General features: G+C 46.4%; 1 protein-coding gene across 1 annotated transcript; it reads right to left on the reverse strand.

Moving 5' to 3' along the window:
* Positions 1-3,632: 3,632 nt before the first annotated feature.
* Positions 3,633-19,703, reverse strand: C20H19orf18 (chromosome 20 C19orf18 homolog). Its single transcript, XM_054464462.2, has 6 exons — positions 19,497-19,703; positions 19,284-19,388; positions 17,688-17,729; positions 11,883-11,985; positions 6,797-6,957; positions 3,633-3,925 (listed from the first exon to the last, which is right to left on the reverse strand). The coding sequence occupies exons 1-6, from the start codon at positions 19,615-19,617 to the stop codon at positions 3,807-3,809; spliced, it is 651 nt and encodes a 216-aa protein (XP_054320437.1). The 5' UTR covers positions 19,618-19,703; the 3' UTR covers positions 3,633-3,806.
* Positions 19,704-20,368: the final 665 nt, after the last annotated feature.

A 20,368-nucleotide genomic window follows, 5' to 3' on the forward strand; every position in this document is an offset into this window, starting at 1 on the left:
CTCCAACTCCTGATGTGATGGTATTTAGAAACAGGCCTTCTGGAGGTGATTAGGTCATGAGGATAGAGCCCTCATGCATGGGATTAGTGTCCTAACAAGAAGAGACAGGAAAGAGCTTCCTCTCTCTCTCCTCTCTCTCAGGAATAATGGTGCTCAGGAGAACCCAGCCATACTGGCACCCTGATCCTAGACTTCCAACTTCCAGAACTGTGGGAAATACATGTTTGTTGTTTAGGCCACACAATCTGTGGCAGACCAGCTGACTAAAACTGTAGTCTTGCAGATTAGTGTCTCCCTAGTTAGGATTTGATCTCAGGGCCTCAGGGACTGGGCATGGCTCTTGCCTCAAGGATTGAGGTTGCAGGGAGGGACATGGAGGCCTGTCCAGGCCCTGGGAGTGGTGCCTTGGTACAGCACCCTGGCCGCTCTGTCCTGTGCCCCCGAGGCTGCCCATCCCATGTGTGATTCCTCCTGGCTGCACTGTGCAGGCAGGACCAAGCTGTCAGCTTGAGAAATGCTTTGCACTGTCCCAATTTCTAATATAGACACCCACTTTTCCCTTCTCACATTGTCTGTTTTAATTTTTAAAATTTAATTTAGGAAAGATGGAAACTGAAAGGAAGGGTTAGAAGACCTGAGTCTGAGTTCAGTTCATCCTCAAGATAGACTAATTTTTTTCTTTTTTTTTTTTTTTTTTTGAGACGGAGTCTCACTCTGTCACCAGGCTGGAGTGCAGTGGCTCAATCTCGGCTCACTGTAACCTCTGACTCCCGGGTTCAAGCGATTCTCCTGCCTCAGCCTCCCGAGTAGCTGGGACTACAGGTGCCCGCCACCACGCCCAGCTAATTTTTTGTATTTTTAGTAGAGAGGGGGTTTCACCATGTTGGCCAGGATGGTCTCGATCTCCTGACCCCGTGATCCACCCTCCTGAGCCTCCCAAAGTGCTGGGATTACAAGTGTGAGTTACCACGCCTGGCCCAGACTATTTTTTTTTTTAACAGCTTGACTGAGATTTATTTCATATAGTGCAAAGTTCACTCTTTTAAAGTATGCAATTCAGGCCAGGAGTGGTGGCTCACATCTGTAATCCCAGCACTTTGGGAGGCTGAGGCGGGCGGATCACTTGAGGTCAGGAGTTCAAGACCAGACTGGCCAATGTGGTGAAACCCTGTCTCCACTAAAAATATAAAAATTAGCTGGGCGTGGTGGCGGATGCCTGTAATCCCAGCTACTTGGGAGGCTGAGGCAGGAGAATTGCTTGAACCTGGAAGGCAGAGGGCCAGGCGTGGTGGCTCACGCCTGTAATCCCAGCACTTTAGGAGGCCAAGGTGGGAGGATCATGAGGTCAGGAGATCGAGACCATCCTGGCTAACAAGGTGAAACCCCGTCTCTATTAAAAATACAAAAGAATTAGCCAGGCATGGTGGCAGGTGCCAGTAGTCCCAGCTACTCAGGAGGCTGAAGTGGGAGAATGGTGTGAACCCAGGAGGCGGAGCTTGCAGTGAGCCAAGATCGCGCCACTGCACTCCAGCCTGGGCAACAGAGCGAGACTCCGTCACAAAAAAAAACAAAAAAACAGAATCTGGAAGGCAGAGGTTGCAGTGAGTCGAGATCGTGCCACTGCACTCCAGCCTGGGTGACAGAGTGAGGGAGACTCTGTCTCAAAAAAAATTTAAAAAAAAATATGCAATTTAGTGGTTTTTAGTATATTCACAAAGTTTACAACCATCACCACTATCAAATTTTCTAACATTTTATTTTTTCTCTTCTTTTTTTTTTTTTTTTTTTTTTAAGACCGAGTCTGGCTCTGTTGCCCAGGCTGGAGGGCAGTGGCACAATCCTGGCTCACTGCAACCTCCACCTCCTGGGCTCAAGTCATCCTCTCTCACCTCAGCCTCCCAAGTAGCTGAGACTACAGGCTTATGCCACCATGCCCCACTAATTTTTGTACTTTTTGTGAGACGGGGTTTTGCCATGTTGCCCAGGCTGTTCTCAAATTCCTGAGTTCAAGTGATTCACCTGCCTCAGCCTCCTAAAGTGCTGGGATTACAGGCATGAGCCACTGTGCCTGGCCTCTAACATTTTCATTCCCCATAAAGAAACCTCGTACCCACAAGCAGTCTTCCCCCTCCCACTGCCCCAGCTCCTGGAACCACCAATCTACTTTCTCCATCTATACAGTTCCTATTCTGGCCATTTTTTAAGAACATAATCATACAATATGTGTCTGGCTTCTTGCTCTTAGCATGTTTTGCAGTTTGTTTATATTGTAGTGTGCGTAGGAACTTCACTCTTTTTTCTTTTTCTTTTCTTTTTCTTTTTTTTTTTTTTTTTGAGACAGCCTCGGTCTGTAGCCCAGGCTGGAGTGCAGTGGCACGATCTCAGCTCACTGCAAACTCCGCCTCCGGGGTTCACACCATTCTCCTGCCTCAGTCTCATGAGTAGCCGGGATCACAGGCATCCGCCACCATGCCCAGCTAAATTTTTGTATTTTTAGTAGAGACGGGGTTTCACCATGTTGGCCAGGATGGCCTCGATCCCTTGACCTCATGATCCGCCCCCTTGGCCTCCCAGAGTGACTTCATTCTTTTTTGTTGCTGAAAAATATTTAATTGTACAGATAGACCACATTTTGTTCATCCATTTATTGGTTAGTGGACATTTGGGTTGTTTCCACCTTCTGGCTCTTATGAATGGTGCTGCTAAGAACATTAGTGTGCAGGTTTTTGTGTGTACATGTGTTTTCAGTTCTCTTGCATGTATATCTAGGAGTGGAATTGCTGGGTCATACAGTAACTCTATGTTTAACTTTCTGAGGAACCGTCAGATTGTTTTCCAAAGCAGCTGCACCATTTCACTCACTCTTTCCTCTTTGCATTCCCACAGCCCTTGGTGTCCACTTGCTACCTCTGGCCGTGTTTCTTAGCTCCTTGCCTGTGGGCCTGTTTCCCTTGAGAGAGCTGGAACCTGACAGCGATGAGTGTGTATTTCTTTTTTGTGTGGAGACGGGGTCTCACTATGTTGTCCAGGCTGCTCTTGAACTCCTGGACTCAAGCAATCTGCCTGCCTCATGCTCCCAAAGTGTTGGAATTACAGGCATGAGCCATCATGACTGGCCCTGGATGAGTGTGTTTTACTTATTTTATTTAATTATTTTATTTATTTATTTTATTTAATTAATTAATTTATTTATTTTTGAGACAGGATCTTGCTCTGTCAACCAGGCTGGAGTGCAGTGGTGCGATCTCGGCTCACTGCAACCTCCGCCTCCCGGGTTCAAGCGATTCTCCTGCCTCAGCCTCCTGAGTAGCTGGGATTACAGGCGCTTGTCACCATGCCTGACTAATGATGAGTGTGTTTTAATCCGGGGTCATATTAACATCCTCAGTTTCCTCATGTGTACAAAGGAAACAAGGTATGGAACCGACAGGTAATCTCACCAGGAAAGTTTTGCTTCATGAAAGCTATTCCCTGGCTAGTCTGGGAGATGGCCCCCCAAAACTGCTTGTGCAGTATTTCTGGTAAGGAGCAAGAAAAGAAAATCCTGACAAGTTCTCTTAACCCTTAACAAAGTTGGATTCTTTTCTATTTTCCAATTAAGTTATAATTATTCATGAGCTATGAGAGCCAATAAGCAAGAGTTGCTATATCATGTGGCTTTATTTTCTGGGATACAGGTCTGGCTTTTCTTTCTTTGCTGTCCTCTTCCATAAGGTTCTCTGGGAGCAAGCCACGCCCACAGGCTCAGTCTCCCAGCACCCCCATAGTTTCTCCTCTGCCTCAGCCGGCACCTCTGTCGTCTGCGTTCACAAGTCTTCCATTTTTCCATTATGTGACGCATTCTTTGTTTTGTTTTCTGTTACTGAGTTTTGCTCTTCCCTCAGTTTCTTCTTCTTAATATTTTTGCTTCTTTTTGATCTAATAACTAAAATGTAGAAACGATGTTATTGAGATAGTAATAAGTGAGGAATAAAAATGGAGACAAAAGGGGTGAGGGAAAAAGCCTGGAAAAATAGAGGTACCAACAGTGGAATTTTCAGAGGATTCATAATGAATGTTATTTGTCTGACAAGGATGGTGAAAATTAAATTTTAAAATTATTTTCCCATATTTTGTATTCAAGTTGTAGAAATGCCCAGTAAAAGAAGAAGAAGAATGTAGAAAATTTATAATCCAATGTGGTAAAGAGACATTGGGAAAATGTTTTCTACAGGTTATGACAAAGCCCTCTGCCTCAGTGAGCATCAGTGATCTCTCCTGCTCTGGCTATTCTGCCTCTTTCTGGCTATGTCTGGAGTTTTTAGAGAGTAAGTCCATGTGAGGATGGTTAGTATGGCTGAATCACATACTGCACTCTCTATAGGTTTCTCTCTAGAAATTTTTAAACAGGTACCCACGAATCTCAGAACTTCTAGGCTGGGCTCAGTGGCTCACGACTATAATCCCAGCACTTTGGGAGGCCAAGACGGGAAGATCTCTTGAGCCCAGGAGTTTGTGACCAACCTGGGCAACACGGCGAAAACCATCTCTACTAAAAATACAAAAACTAGCCCAGCGCAGTGGCTCATGCCTGTAATCCCAGGACTTTGGGGAGGCTGAGCAGGGCGGATCACTTGAAGTCAAGAGTTCGAGACCAGCCTGGCCAACATGGTGAGACCCCCATCTCTACTAAAAATACAAAAATGAGCCAGGCATGGTGGCGTGCACCTGTAATCCCAGCTACTCGGGAGGCTGAGGCATGAGAATCACTTGAACCCAGGAGGCGGAGGTTGCAGTGAACCAAGATCACACCACTGCACTCCAGCCTGGGCAACACAGCGAGACTCCATCTCAAAAAGAAACCACAAACAAAAATGAGCCGGGCATAGTGACATGCACCTGTAGTCCCAGCAACTCAGGAGGCTGAGGTGGGAGGATTAACTGAGCCCAGGAGGTTGAGGCTGCAGTGAGCTGATATCACACCACTGCACTCCAGCCTGGGTGACACAGTGAAACTCTGTCTCAAAAAAAAAAGAAAAAGAAAAAAGAAAAAAAAGGCCGGGAGTGGTGACTCATGCCTGTACTCGTAGCACTTTGGGAGGCCGAGGCGGGTGGATCACTTGAGGTCAGGAGTTCGAGACCAGCCTGGCTAACTGGTGAAACTCCGTCTCTACTAAAAATACAAAAATTAGCCAGGGGTCATGGTGCACGCCTGTAATCCCAGCTACTCGGGAGGCTGAGGCAGGAGAATTGCTTGAACCCAGGAGGCAAAGGTTGCAGTAAGCCAAGATTTCGCCACTGCACTGCAGCCTGGGTGACATAGGGAGACTCTATCTCAAAAAAAAAAAAAAGATAAATAAATAAATTCTACAGGCAGGGTGCATTGGCTCACGCCTGTAATCCCAGCACTTTGGGAGGCTGAGGTGGGTGGATCACGAGGTCAGGAGATTGAGACCATCCTGGCTAACACGGTGAAACCCCGTCTCTACTAAAAATACAAAAAGTTAGCTGGGCGTGGTGGCGGGTACCTATAGTCCCAGCTACTCGGGAGGCTGAGGCAGGAGAATGGCATGAACCCAGGAGGCAGAGCTTGCAGTGAGCTGAGATCGTGCCACTGCACTCCAGCCTGGGCAACAGAGCAAGACTCCGCCTCAAAAAAAAAAAAAAAAAAGAACTTCTACAAAATCAGTTTTAAATAATCAATTTCACCCTCTTCTCACAAGGACAGCAGAACATGTCTGTGGTGGGCATGGCATGCTGGGAAATTTTACCCTGGGGTAGTGACCTCTATTTTGTGGGTCTGGATCCCATTTTCACATCAGATGGAGACAGATGGTGCAGGTGAAACATCTGCACGTATGTGTTCTGAATACAGGATAACGTCACGGTAATGAGTATGTTTAATGGAAACATGTTTTGTGCTGGGAAAAGTTTGTTTCCTGACCTCTGTTAGATCTGTGGAATTGCCCTGCAAAAGGAACTCAGCAACCCCACAGCTGTTCACCCCTCTGTAAGATTTGATGAGAAAGGTTCATTTCCGTAAGTGTGGCTGTGAATATTTGTCTCTCTTACTTCAAACTCCCTTAAATCCCACTTATCTTTGCCTTTGAAAACCAAGCCACAGGCCAGGCACAGTGGCTCACGCCTGTAATCCCAGCACTTTGAGAGGCTGAGCCAGGCAGATCACGAGGTAAGGAGATCGAGACCATCCTGGCTAACACGGTGAAATCCTGTCTTTACTAAAAATACAAAAAAAAAAAAAAAAATTAGCTAGGCATGGTGGCCCACGCCTGTAGTCCCAGTTACTTGGGAGACTGAGGCAGGAGGATCACTTGAACCCAGGTGGTGGAGGTTGCAGTGAGCCGAGATCGGGCCACTGCACTGCAGCCTGGGCGACAGAGGGAGACTCTGTCTCAAAAAAAAAAAAAAAAAAAAAAAAAGGCCAGGCGCGGTGGCTCACGCCTGTAATCCCAGCACTTTGGGAGGCCGAGGTGGGCAGATCACGAGGTCAGGAGATTGAGACCATCCTGGCTAACACGGTGAAACCCCGTCTCTACTAAAAATACAAAAAATTAGCCGGACGTAGTGGCGGGCGCCTATAGTCCCAGCTACTCGGGAGGCTGAGGCAGGAGAATGGCGTGAATCTGGGAGGCGGAGCTTGCAGTGAGTAGAGATCGCGCCACTGCACTCCAGCTTGGGCTACAGAGCAAGAGTCCGTCTCAAAAAAAAAAAAAAAAAGAAAGAAACAAAGAAAAGAAACCCAAGCCGCCGCTGCCAGCTTGGCTTTCCTGCGAATAGCTCTGACAGGTCACACTACCTGAGTGGATGAACTTTTCCAGCTCCTTTTCGTTCTCTGGAAGTGGGTGCGTGGACTCACCCTCATCCTCTGAGCCCTCTTCTTCGTCTCCTAATAACGGTATCCTGAGGTTCTTATAAAGTGACTCAAGCTGTTGTCTTTCCTCAGCCTGTGCCTGTCGACTGGAGAATGATATAAATGAATTTAGAAGCACAGTTTTCATGGTGAATAATTCATTTCTCAACCATGCCACTTTTTGACTGGAAAGGAGTCACTTGTGGAGTGGGTGCAGAAATAAGACTTTGAAACCAGACTAAGCATGGTCAGATCTCAGTTGTCTACATGGTCAGACCATTTCCTGGAGTTAGGAGTAACTCTGATCATCCCAAAGCATGGATCAAAGCCAGGACTAGATGTGAACAAGGCACTCACATTGGGTTCCAAACTTAAGGTGTTGACAAAAAATCCATAATCAAACAAATCATCTTTCTTTCTTTCCCTTTCTTTTTTTCTCTTTTTCCTTTCTTCTTTCCTCTTTCTTTCCTTCCTCCCTCCCTTCCTTTTTTCTTTCCTTTTTCTTTCCCTTTCTCTCTTTCTCTCCCTTTCTCTTTCCCTTTCTCTCTCTCTCTCTCTCCCTTTCTCTCTTTCTTTGGAACAGGGTCTCATTCTGTCACCCACGCTAGAAGTGAACTGATGCAAACATGGTTCACTGCAGCCGCAAACTCCTGGGTTCAGACAGTCTTCTCTGCTCAGCCTCCTAAGTAGCTGGGACCACAGGCTCGTGGCACCATGCCCAGCTAATTATTTTTGTATTTTTTTTGTAGAAATTGGGTCTTGCTGTGTTGCCCAGGATGGTCTCAAACTCCTAGGCTCAAGCCATCTTTCCTCCTTGGCCTCCCAAAACACTGGAATTACAGGTGTGAGCCACTGTGCCCGGCCATAATCACATTTCAGTGTAATATTTTACAAAACAAAAATTAATGTCAAGAAATCCGTGATGAACAAAATAGGACAGAATGGGTGTTACTGATTTTTCTACCTCACTGTAGGTCCAATCCTGGAAGTGGATCATTGAACAGCTATTTCTGTTTGGTGTGGAAATGGATGACAGTGTTTTCCTAACATACTTACCTTCCCAGTACTGTGTGAATTATGTATTAAAAAAATACTTTTAGGGGCCAGGCACGGTGGCTCACACCAGTAATCCCAGCACTTTGGTAGGCCGAGGCGGGCAGATTACCTGAGGTCAGGAGTTGGAGGCCAGCCTGACCAACATGGAGAAACCCCGTCTGTACTAAAAAAAATACAAAATTAGCAGAGCGTGGTGGCGCATGCTTGTAATCCCAGCTACTTGGGAGGCTGAGGCAGGAGAATCACTTGAACCCGGGAGGCAGAGGTTGCAATGAGCTGAAATGATGCCATTGCACTCCAGCCTGGCCAACAAGAGTGAAACTCCGTCTCAAAAAAAAAAAAAACAACTTTTAGGGTTAGCTTATTTTTTGTTTTTCTTGCTCAAAAGGCTGGGACAGGAGCAAGATTTGAGTGACAAAAGGGAGGTGCTCACCTCAGTGCGAAATGTAAGTAGGTACCCCAAACACTGAAAAATGAAGATGAGTATTTTAACTCAATTTTTTTTTTGGAGATGGAGTTTCGCTCTTTTTGCCCAGGCTGGAGTGCAACGGAGCAATCTTGGCTCACCACAACCTCCGCCTCCCAGGTTCAAGCGATTCTCCTGCCTCAGCCTCCCGAGTAGCTGGGATTAGAGGCATGTGCCACCATGCCTGGCTAATTTTTTTGTATTTTTAGTACAGATGGAGTTTCTCCATGTTGGTCAGGCTGGTCTTGAACTCCCGACCTCAGGTGACCCGCCCACCTCAGCCTCCCAAAGTGCTGGGATTACAGGCGTGAGCCACCGCGCCCGGCCCTTAACTCAATATTTTTAAAAATTGAAATGAAGCAAAAAAAAAAAATCCAGGATATACCAAATATCAAAATTGTAAACAGAGATAGGATCCAACAGTGCTGTGCTAAACCACAGGGGAGCCTGAGTCAAAAGGAAAGGTGTGAGTCCCTATACACGTTTTAATGTATTTTTAAATGCTTATTCTTTTCCAAAACACTTAAGAAGTTCAGAATATATTTAATAATTGAAAACTGGTGTATGAAAAGTCACAACATTAAGTTTAAATATTTTATCTAGGCCAAGCGCAGTGGTTCACGCCTGTAATCCCAGCACTTTGGGAGTCCGAGGCAGGCAGATCACGAGGTCAGGAGATCGAGACCATCCTGGGTAACATGGTGAAACCCCGTCTCTACTAAAAATACAAAAAAAAATTAGCCGGGCATGGTGGCGGGTGCCTGTAGTCCCAGCTACTTGGGAGGCTGAGGCAGGAGAATGGCGTGAACCTGGGAGGCGGGGCTTGCAGTGAGCCGAGATGACGCCACTGCACTCCAGCCTGGGCAACAGAGCAAGACTCCGTCTCCAAAACATAAAAAATAAAAATAAATATTTTATCTATACCCCAAACAAAATTAATTGTAATTTTACTTTCCTGGTTTAAATAAAAGCAAACTTACCAATAGTATTTTCAAAATCTACTTCTAGAAAAAATGAACCACTAAAAATTACATAAAACTTGTACTTTTGAACAGGTGGTTTTGTTTTTTTGTTTGTTTGTTTTCGTTTTGGTTTTGGTTTTGGCCCCAGGCTCCACTATAGCTTAGTGCTAATACAAATGTGAAAACAATAAGAATTGACTAGCTCAGCAACTCAATTCAACACTGAGTGTCCAGGAGATATGTTTTACTGAGGTGCATTACAAAACTTTATATTTATTAATAGTTTTGTTATAATGAAATATACAGAAGCTACAGTTACATAATTTTCTTTTTTTTTTTTGAGACAGGGTCTCACTCTGTCACCCAGGAGGAAGTGCGATCTCTGCTCACTGCAACCTCCACCTCCAGGGCTCAAGCCATCCTCCCACCTCAGCCTCTTGAGTAGCTGGGACTACAGGTACGTGCCACCACACCTGGCTAATTTTTGTATTTTTTGTATAGATGCGGTTTCACCATGTTACCCAGGCTGGTCTCAAACACCTGAGCTTAAGGGATCCACCCGCCTCGGCCTCCCAAAGTGTTGGGCTCACAGGCGTGAGCCAATGCCCCCTGCCTATACAGTTACATAAATTAAGCGGATGTAGTGGAGATAACCCACAACCAAGCAAGCAGGTTACGCTCTCATTAGCAAAATTTTTCCCCTTTTACTTTTAATGTCACTTTGCCTTCATGTGACCTACTCCAAGGTGGTCTTAACATAGCTGCCTCAAAAAATATCCTACACGTGGCAACATATCTTGTTTTCATACTTAATTCTAATGAAGCAAGTAATTTTGTACTTCTCAAGCTGTTTCTGGTGGGATACAATGGAATCCCAGCACAGAATCGTACAGTAGGAGTCAGAGTCTGTTGGTTTGGTCAGAACTGCGTGAGATCACAGTGTGTCTCACCTTTTTCTACCGTGAATTTCAAAATGATTACATCGCTCAAAAGAGCTTGACCCCAAGCTTTATTTGTGAAGATGGTGACGTATCTTCCCCCAAAGCTGCTATCACCCCAGACTGCACTGACACATTTCTAGTGAAAGGGAGAGTGGTCGCTCTTTTCTGCTGTGCACTATTGAGATTCCTTCCCAAGTAGCAAGTTCTTTTTATTTTTATTTATTTATTTATTATTTGAGACAGAGTTTTGCTCTTGTCGCCCAGGCCAGAGTGCAATGGCGTGATCTCTGCCCACTGCAACTTCTGCCTCCCAGGTTCAAACAATTTTCCTGCCCCAGCCTCCCAAGTAGCTGGGATTACAGGCGCCCACCACCACGCCCAGCTAATTTTTGTATTTTTAGTAGAGACAGGGTTTCACTATATTGGCCAGGCTAGTCTTGAACTCCTGACCTCAGGTGACGTACCTGCCTCAGCCTCCCAGAGTGCTGGGATTACAGGCATTAGCCACCACACCCGGCCTCAAGTTTATTTTAAAATACCAAATTCTGGGGTCTGGGAATGGTGGCTCACACCTTTAATCCCAGCACTGGGAGGCCAAGGCGGGCGGATCACCTGAGGTCCGGAGTTCGAGACCAGCCTGACCAACATGGAGAAACCCCATCTCTACTAAAAATACAAAATTAGCCTGGCATGGTGGCATATGCCTGCAGTAATCCCAGCTACTTGGGAGGCTGAGGCAGGAGAATTGCTTGAACCCAGGAGGCAGAGGTTGCAGTGAACCGAGATCCGTACCATTACACTCTAGCCTGGGCAACAAGAGTGAAACTCCGTCCCCTCCCCTCCAAAAAAAGTAGAAAAAATAAAATAAAATAAAATACTGAATTGTGGGAGGATGCCAGCATCTCAAACTGTGTCTTTCATTTTTGATCATGACTCCCCATAAGAAATATATTTTTATTTCACAACCATGTGTCTCTGTGTGTGTGCATGTCTCACATGTGTCCGAAAAGTTTAAAAATCAGCCTTTTACATGAATACTTTAAGTAATATTTTCTTTTTTTTTTTTTTTTTTTGAGACAGAGTCTCACTCTGTCACCCAGGCTGGAGTGCAGTGGCACGATCTCAGCTCACTGCAACCTCCGCCTCCCGGGTTCACACCATTTTCCTGCCTCAGCCTCCTGAGGAGCCAGGACTACAGGCACCTGCCACGATGCCTGGCTAATTTTTTGTATTTTTAGTAGAGACGGGGTTTTATCGTGTTAGCCAGAATGGTCTCGATCTCCTGACCTCGTGATCCACCCGCCTCGGCCTCCCAAAGTGCTGGGATTACAGGCGTGAGCCACTGCGCCCGGCGTAATATTTTCTAATATTTTCTATTCTGCTGAATTGTATTATGTCCTGTGTCTGTCTTTCTTTTTTTTTCATGTGTATCATGCCTCAACATGAGTACAATCCACATGTTGAAAAACACTAATCTGGAAATTTATAATGACCAATAATTTAGCAATTATAAGATGTATCATCATCATCCTTTGACACTAAATAATAATCAGTTGACTTGTTATGTCTCATTTAAGGACAGCAGATGTTACTTAGCAGATACTTACTATATCATATAGGAGATTGCCATCCCACATATCAGGGCAAGGCTGAAGGCTACGCTCGAAATTAAAATTACTTTAACAAGAGCAGGTCTATGCCAAATTATTGCTAAAAAGAAAGAAAATAAAAGAAGTGCTCAAAAATGTTCATTTTAGCTATGTCTTTCAGTTAATATACTTGTCCTTACAGAGGGGAATAGAAGTCAAAACCAGAAACACTTTAAAAAATAGCTTTTTTTTTTTTTGGACACCGAGTCTCGCTCTATCACCCAGGCTGGAGTGCAGTGCATGATCACAGCTCACTGCAACTTCTGCCTCCTGGGTCCGAGCAATTCTCCTGCCTCAGCCTCCCAAGTAGCTGGCACCATAGGCATGTGCCACCACACCTGCCTAATTTTTTTGTGTTTTTGTAGAGATGGGATTTTGCCACGTTGCTCAGGCTAGCATTCTTAATTTTAGAAAATACTGAAGTTAGATTTTCAGTGAGCCAAGATCATGCCACTGCACTCCAGCCTGGGCAACAACAGTGTGAGACTCCGTCTCAAAAAATAAAAATAAAGAAAACTGAAAACGGACCATTAGATCGGGCATCCAAGAGGTCACTAGAGACCTAGGCAGAGGCCATATTAGCTGTGTGGTGGGGACACAATTGAAGCAGGTTCAGGAGGGAGTGAGAAGAAAGTAACTGGAGACCATGAATTTTGAAAATTATTTTGGGGAACTTTGTATAAAAGAAAGAAGAGAAATGGGCATAGCTCCTGGAGGAGTCTAAGGGATCGAGAGATGGATTTTGTTTTTTAAGATGTGAACACTGGCAGCATGTTCGTGAATGGGAATGAAAGAGTGAATCGTGATACTACGGTGCCAGTTCATTCTGGCTGCTGTAACAAAACACCACAGGCTTGGTGGCTTAGAAACAACAGACACAGCCAGGTGTGGTGGCCCACTCTTGTAATCCCAGCACTTTGGGAGGCCGAGGTGGGCAGATCACGTGAGCTCAGGAGTTCAAGACCAGCCTGGGCAACATGGTGAAACCCCGACTCTACAAAAAATACAAAAATTTGTTGGGTGTGGTGGCAGGTGCCTGTAATCCCAGCTACTCAGGAGGCTGAGGCAGGAGAATTGCTTGAGCCAGGGAGTGGGAGGTTGTAGGGAGGTGAGATTGCGCCATTACACTCCAGCCTGGGTGACAGGAATGAAACCCTGTCTTTAAAAAAAAAAAAAAAACTTTGGGAGGCCAAGGCAGGCGGATCAGGATGTCAGGAGTTCGAGACCAGCCTAACCAACATGGCGAAACCCCATCTCTAATAAAAATACAAAATAAAATTAGCTGGGCATGGTGGTGCACGCCTGTAATCCCAGCTACTCAGGGGGCTGAAGCAGGAGAATCGCTTGAACCCGGGAGGCGGAGGTTGCAGTGAGCCGAGATCGTGCCACTGCACTCCAGCCTGGGCAACACAGCGAGACTCTGTCTCAAAAAAAGAAAAAGAGAAAGAAAAAGAAAAAGAAACAAGGAAACAACAGACATTGGTTTCTCATAATTCTGGAGGCTGGGAAGTCCCAGATCAAGACATCAGCAGCTTTGGTGGCTGGCGAGGGTTCACTTTCTGGTTCAACAGAGGGTGCCTTCTTTGTTGTGTCCTCACAGGGTGGAAGGAGTGAGATAGCTCTCTGTGACTTCTACTCTAAGGGTGCTATTCCCAATCGTGGGGGTTCCACCCTCAAGACCTCGTCACCTCCTAAAGGCCCCAACTCCTAATATCCTCACCTTTGGGGTTAGGATTTCAATACATGAATATGGGGTTGGGGGACACCAGCATTCAGACCAGAGCATGCAGGAAAGGGAGAGGGAATTGTCAGGAAAGTCCTTGAGTTGGCCTAAGAGGATGGAAGCTGGGACACAGGCCAGCCTTGGCATGGACAGTTCAATTTCCAGCAGAAGACAGAGAAAGGGGGTGTGATTGCTGGTAGACAGGAGGGTGTGGATACTGTCTTTTAACTGCTTGTATTTTGTTTGTGAAGGAGGCAAACAAGGTCATTCTGGGAGAGCAAGGCTGGGGTAGAATACATTGAGATATTTACAGAGCTAGAGAAATATATGAGAAAGTCACCAAGCAGGATGGGAGAAGTAGACTAGGAAAATGAATAGCATATTTTTAATAAAATTTACTAGAAATGGAATTGCTGGGTGTATTTATTATATTTTCTTATTTTCTGTATTCCTGATGCTCTGGCATTTGGGGCCTTAATCCTGGAGACCTCCCTTCCCAGGGCTAGCTATTTCCTAGAGACAGCAGATGACTCCCCTACAAGCACACCTTTGAAATACAAACCAACCAATCCACAGCCCACACCCCAACCACCTCCTTTTCAAACTCACACAACAAGCCAATCTCTCCATGCCTGCCCTAAATCACCCCAGGCCAAATACTGGACAACTAGAAACCATCCCTATGATTTACCAAAACTATTCAAATCTATATTTGCTCAGAGTACCTGCCATGCCTCACCCATTTCTTCCCTCAGAAACCCCAGTAGAGGCGGGGGCCTCACTCACCCTCACTCCCTGTGCTTCCTGAGGTTACTGGTGTGCCCCTGTGTGGTGGGCCATGTCTCCTGTTTCCAGGAATCTATAAGTATAAACTTTTTCCTTCATGAAGATCATTTGCATGTCTGGGAGTCTTGCCATAACTGATTAAAATAAATCCCCCAGGTATATTTCAACACTCTAAGTTAAAAAGTAATCGCCAGCTGGGTGTGGTGGCTCATGCCTGTAGTCCCAGCACTTTGGGAGGCCGAGGTGCGCGGATCACAAGGTCAGGAGTTCAAGACCAGCCTGGCCAACATGGTGAAACCCCAACTCCACTAAAAATGCAAAAATTAGCCGGGTGTGGTGGTGCACACCTGTAATCCCAGCTGCTTGGGAGGCTGAGGCAGGAGAATCACTTGAGCCCAGGAGGTGGAGGTTGCAGTGAGCTGCGATGGCGCCATTGCACTCCAGCCTGGGTGACGGAGTAAGACTCTGTCTCAAAAAAAAAAAAACCAAAAAACCAAAACAACAAAACAAAAAAACCAAGAAAAAAAAACAAAGTAAGCACCTTGGCCAGACATGGTGGCTCATGTCTGTAATCCCAGCACTTTGGGAGGCCAAGCCGGGTGGATCATCTGAGGTCAGGAGTTTGAGACCAGCCTGGCCAACATGGTGAAACCCCATCTCTGCTAAAAACACAAAATTAGCTGGGCATGGTAATGGGTGCCTGTAATCCCAGCTACTCAGGAGGCTGAGGCAGGAGATCTGAGATCGCATCATTGCACTCCAGGCCGGGCGACAAAATACAAGATTGAAACTCCATCTCAAAAAAAAAAAAAAAAAAAAAGTAATGGCATTGTTTTTATGAGAACTGTCAATTGCCCTCTCTAGAAGTTGTGCTCACTGCTAGCCTACAAACAAGACATGAGATTATGTTTCCCAGCTCCTTTGCCAATACAGTTATGAGCCATTTTGCCCACTTTCAACAGGATAGCTGAAAACTGGAATTACAGTGTAGTTTTATGGAAGACCAAGAGGTGCCAGCTGTGAGAGCCCCCTCAGATGGTTGCCCCTCCTCACAGAGCAATAATCTTCCTTGGAATGTTGCCGTCTATAACCAATCAAATAGCTGTAACTTATGCACACGTCTCATATGGAAAATGTTACAATCCTGCTATAATGTCAGTCTCTGCACATATAAGTGAAACCGTAACTTCTCCTCTTTGGAAATGCTGTCCCCATTAGTTTGGAGTCAGTGTCTCCTGGGTGGACATCCTCAAGCTTTGTGCTCAAATAAACTCTGTACTTAATCACATTTGTCGAACTTCATTATTTAAGCTTGGCAGTTTCAATGCACAATTCTTACTATGAGTAAGGTAGACATCTTTCCATATAATTTTTTTTTTTTTTTTTGATACAGAGTCTCACGCTCTGTTGCTAGGCTGGAGTGCAGTGGCCCGATCTCTGCTCGCTTCAACCTCCGCCTCCCAGGTTCTCCTGCCTCAGCCTCCCGAGTAGCTGGGATTACAGGTGTCCTCCACCATGCCCAGCTAATTTTTGTATTTTTAGTAGAGACCGGGTTTCACCATGTTGTCCAGGCTGGTCTCAAACTCCTGACCTCAGGTGATCTACCCACCTCAGCCCCCCAAAGTGCGGGGATTACAGGCATGAGCTTGTACCGCACCCGGACCATCAACTTTATTAGATAAACAATTTTGTCACATCTCTATCCTACCTACAACTGGCACCTGAAGCTCAGGGGTGGCAGAGGTCTCAGTGACCTTCTAGCGCCAGCACACAAAACAAGCTAGTGTCAAAAGAAGGACCAGTGTGCAGGCCTTTGATACCCCAGCCGGGACTCAAGCTCTGTGCTTTGGTGATGGTGCTGTCAATGGGCAGGTGAAACAGTCATAGCTGAGCTTTAGGAAGATTGATAATGTGTTTGGCGTGGACGGATGTATTCGTCAAGTTTTTTATTTTCTGTATTTCTGATACTTTGACATCTTGGGGCCTTAACTGACCCTTGAAGAGATTGCCCTCCCAGGTCCGGCCAATTCCTAAAGAGAGTAAACCCTAGCCTGCAAGTGCACCTTTCATGTGCAAGCCAACGCACCCAAAGCCTACACCCCAACAATCTCTATGGAGCCCTCATGCTCCAGGCCACCATCCCGCCTCCAACCACCCCAGGGCCAGGTCCCAGACGACCAGGAACAGACCCCATGCCCCATAGCCACCAAATCATTCAAGCTGATCCCAAGCCTGCCTTCCCGTAAAAGCCAGAATAAAGTTTTTTTTTGTTCGTTTCTTTTTTGAAGACAGCCTCGCCCTATTGCCCAGGCTGGAGTGCAGTGACACGATCTCAGCTCACTGCAACCTCCACCTCCCAGGTTCATGCGATTCTCCTGCCTCAGCCTCCCGAATAGCTGGGATTACAGGCTCCCACCACCACTCCTGGCTAATTTTTGTATTTTTAGTAGAGATGGGGTTTCACCATGTTAGCCAAGCTGGTCTCGAACTCTTGACCTCAAGTGATTCGTCCACCTCGGCCTTCCTAAGTGCTGGGATTACAGGCATGAGCCACCGCGCCCGGCCCAGAATAAAGGCTTTTGCTCACACTTTCCTGGCTCCCTTTGTCTCCTGACCGACCCTGGTGCTTCCTCGTGTGGCCTCCTGCTTCTAGGGACCCGTGAGTATCAGGCTTCTTCCTTCATGACAGTCATTTCTGTGTCTGCATGTCTCACTCAGCATACATGATTAAAACAAATGCTGGCTACGTGTGAAAGCAGTGGGGATGGGTAGGTGGTGGGGGAGTTGACTCAGTAGCCGCCCTGTTGCAGGCACTTAGCAAATGTGCAGAGAAGGAAGGATGCTCTGGGGTGGGAGCAGCAGCAGGACACAAGGTGTCTTCTGCTTTGGAGGACTCTGAAGCGAGAGGTGTTGAGGAGGTTCCAGGACAAGCCACGGTGGGGAGAGTTGCTAGAAAGGCTGCTGACAGGGCCGCTGTGTGTGCCCATGCATTTTGTGTGTTGCACAAAGAGATCTCAGACACAGCCTGTGCTCTACTCACTACAACATCAGCCCGTGGAGTTGAGCCACCTTCTCATCTGCCCCAAGCGGTGTCACTGCGCATCCCCCTCCAGAGGGGGCACCTTGTCTAACGCACATGAAGGCACCACGTGTGCGGGCTCCTTGGTGTCCAGCCGGCACCCTCTGGAGCCACACATCACGACAGCTTCAGGAATGTTGCGGGTCCACCCGCCCTCCCAGATCCCTTGACTTACCTTTATTCCTCAGGAATTTCATGGGGTTCGTAGGTGATGCAGCTAAAAGGCCATCAAAGGGGATCAAAAAGAAGAGACTTTAAGATGGTTTAAGATGAACTTGGGAAAACAAGGAAATAACTTGGCATTAGAGAAGGACACCGAACACACAGCTTCCAAATATCTAAGATGGCATGTGTTAATACATTCCTCCCAATGCCTGGCAGCAATGTGTGGGTTAATTTGCAGAAGCCTGGTGAGCCTGCTGTTCCTTTTGCACCTGGTGCTTCCTGTCATGAAGAATGACCTTTAGGAACAGGATACTTTTGGTTTCTGGTCTCCTTTTGCAGTCATACAAGTTGGGAAATCTCTGCCCAAATTAAGGACCTGGAGAGACATCGAGTTGAAGGGGCTATGACCTCATTAGAAGGTCAGCAAGGGTTGGGCACAGTGGCTCTCGCCTGTAATCCCAGCGAGGCAGGCAGATCACGAGGTCAGGAGTTCGACACCAGCCTGACCAACATGGTGAAACCCCGTCTCTACTGAAAATACAAAAATTAGCTGGGCATGGTGGCACGCACCTGTAGTCCCAGCTACTCAGGAGGCTGAGGCAGGAGAATTGCTTGAACCCGGAGGTGGAGGCTGTGGTGAGCCGAGATCGCGCCACTGCACTCCAGCTGGGCAACAGAGCGAGACTCCGTCTCAAAAAAAAAAAGGGATCAGAGAGCCAGGCAGAGAGGCCAGGGAACCAACAGTAGTGTCCTTTCCTTGGATACAAATTACATGCAAATGTATCACACAGACAGCATTTCCCTTGCATGGAATGGAGATAACTTATAAGCATCATATATCTCCACAAAGGGTTGCTGAGCTTCAAAGATTGTCGGGGTTGGTTTTGCTGTTATAAGATAAACAAACATCCTCTAGTACCCAAATTAGAAGGGAACCACAGAAAATGCTTACAAGGAATTCTCGGCTGGGCGCGGTGGCTCATGCCTGTAATCCCAGCACTTTGAGAGGCCAAGGCGGGCGGATCACGAGGTCAGGAGATCAAGACCATCCTGGCTAACACAGTGAAACCCTGTCTCTACTAAAAATACAAAAAAGTAGCCGGGCGTGGTGGCGGGTGCCTGTAGTCCCAGCTACTTGGGAAGCTGAGGCAGGAGAATGGTGTGAACCCAGGAGGTGGAGCTTGCAGTGAGCAGAGATTGCGCCACTGTACTCCAGCCTGGTCTGTCTCAAAAAAAAAAAAAAAAGAAAAAAATTCTGTACACTCACAAACCTTCTGTGTCTAGACTTGCATGCTCTACTGCCAAAATGTGCACCAAATTCAAGTCAGACAGACACACCTGTGTAATCTGGATGGGATCAAGGTTTTTGTGTGTGCTTATTAAAGTGAAATGAAAAAGAAAGAGAAGAAAGTGGCAATCCCTAAAGAGAAAGCAGTTAACAGAGAGTGAAGAGCATAAGATCTAATTTCCAAGCAAATGTTTATCTAATTATACTCTATTTTATGGACCCTTCTACCAGCAAGCATACAGTACACATTCACATGGCAGATAAGAGGACTCCAGGCTACGATTCTCACTTCACTGAATGAGGAATTCAATGACTCACCCGTGGATCTCGAGGCAGCCCCTCGAATCCCAGGCAACTGGGTTTTATGAAAGAACACTTTGGGCTCTTTGGTGATGTTTCTGGGTGGTTGTGACCGTTTATTGCCTTGAAAAGAAAACTTTTTGTGGTGAAATGTAATTACCTTCTTTTTATCTCCCCTGAAACAGCTTTTCAATTCTCCCTGAGTCACGTAAAACCAGTGGTTGAAGCTACCTGGTAAGCCTGTTATGTTTCCAGTGGGATGGAGTCCATCTGCATACGGCAAGCATAAATGAAGTTGGCATTCCATTAAAAACAAAAACAAAACAAGGAAACGACTCTGAACCTTGTCCATCACTCTCAATTTTTCAGTATTTTATCCCGTAGATGAAAGGAAATACTTAGCTACAGTCCAGCATCTGCCCTCTATTTATCTGAGGAATCAAGAAGTTCTACTCCCTTCAGAATGTTTGGGCAGTGACTTGGAGCCACCAGTGTGAGGTCAGTCCTTGCTGTGATAATGGAGTTCCTTCACGGAACCAAGCTGACCAATGGGGAGACTACAGTGTAAGAGGGCAGTGCTTGGAGGTGCAGGCATGATGAGACCAGGTCCCTCCCTGCAGTGTGCAGATTAGTGAGGAGGCAGAAAGAAATCAATTACAGTCAGCCCTCTGCATGCATAGTTCCCCATCCGTGATTTCCAACAACCTCACTTGGCAAATGTTCAGGAAAAAAGGAATGGGCACGGTGGCTCACGCCTATGATCCCAACATTTTAGGAGGTCAAGGTGGGCAGATCGCTTGAGGCCAGGAGTTCAAGACCAGCCTGGCCAACATAGCGAAAGCCCATCTCTACTAAAAATACAAAAATTTGCTGGGCGTGGTGGTGCACACCTGTAGTTCCAGCTACTTGGGAGGCTGAGGCATGAGAATCACTTGAACCCAGGAGGTGGAGGTTGCAGTGAGCTGAGATCATGCCACTGCACTCCAGCCTGGGTGACAGAGCAAGACTCTGTCTCAAAAAAATAAAACAACAAACGCAAAAACAAAAACTAGCCAGGCATGGTGGCGTGTACCTATAGTCCCAGATACTCGGGAGGCTGAGGC

Source organism: Pongo pygmaeus, chromosome 20 (assembly GCF_028885625.2).
Source record: "Pongo pygmaeus isolate AG05252 chromosome 20, NHGRI_mPonPyg2-v2.0_pri, whole genome shotgun sequence".
NCBI classification, from domain to species: Eukaryota; Metazoa; Chordata; class Mammalia; order Primates; family Hominidae; genus Pongo; species Pongo pygmaeus.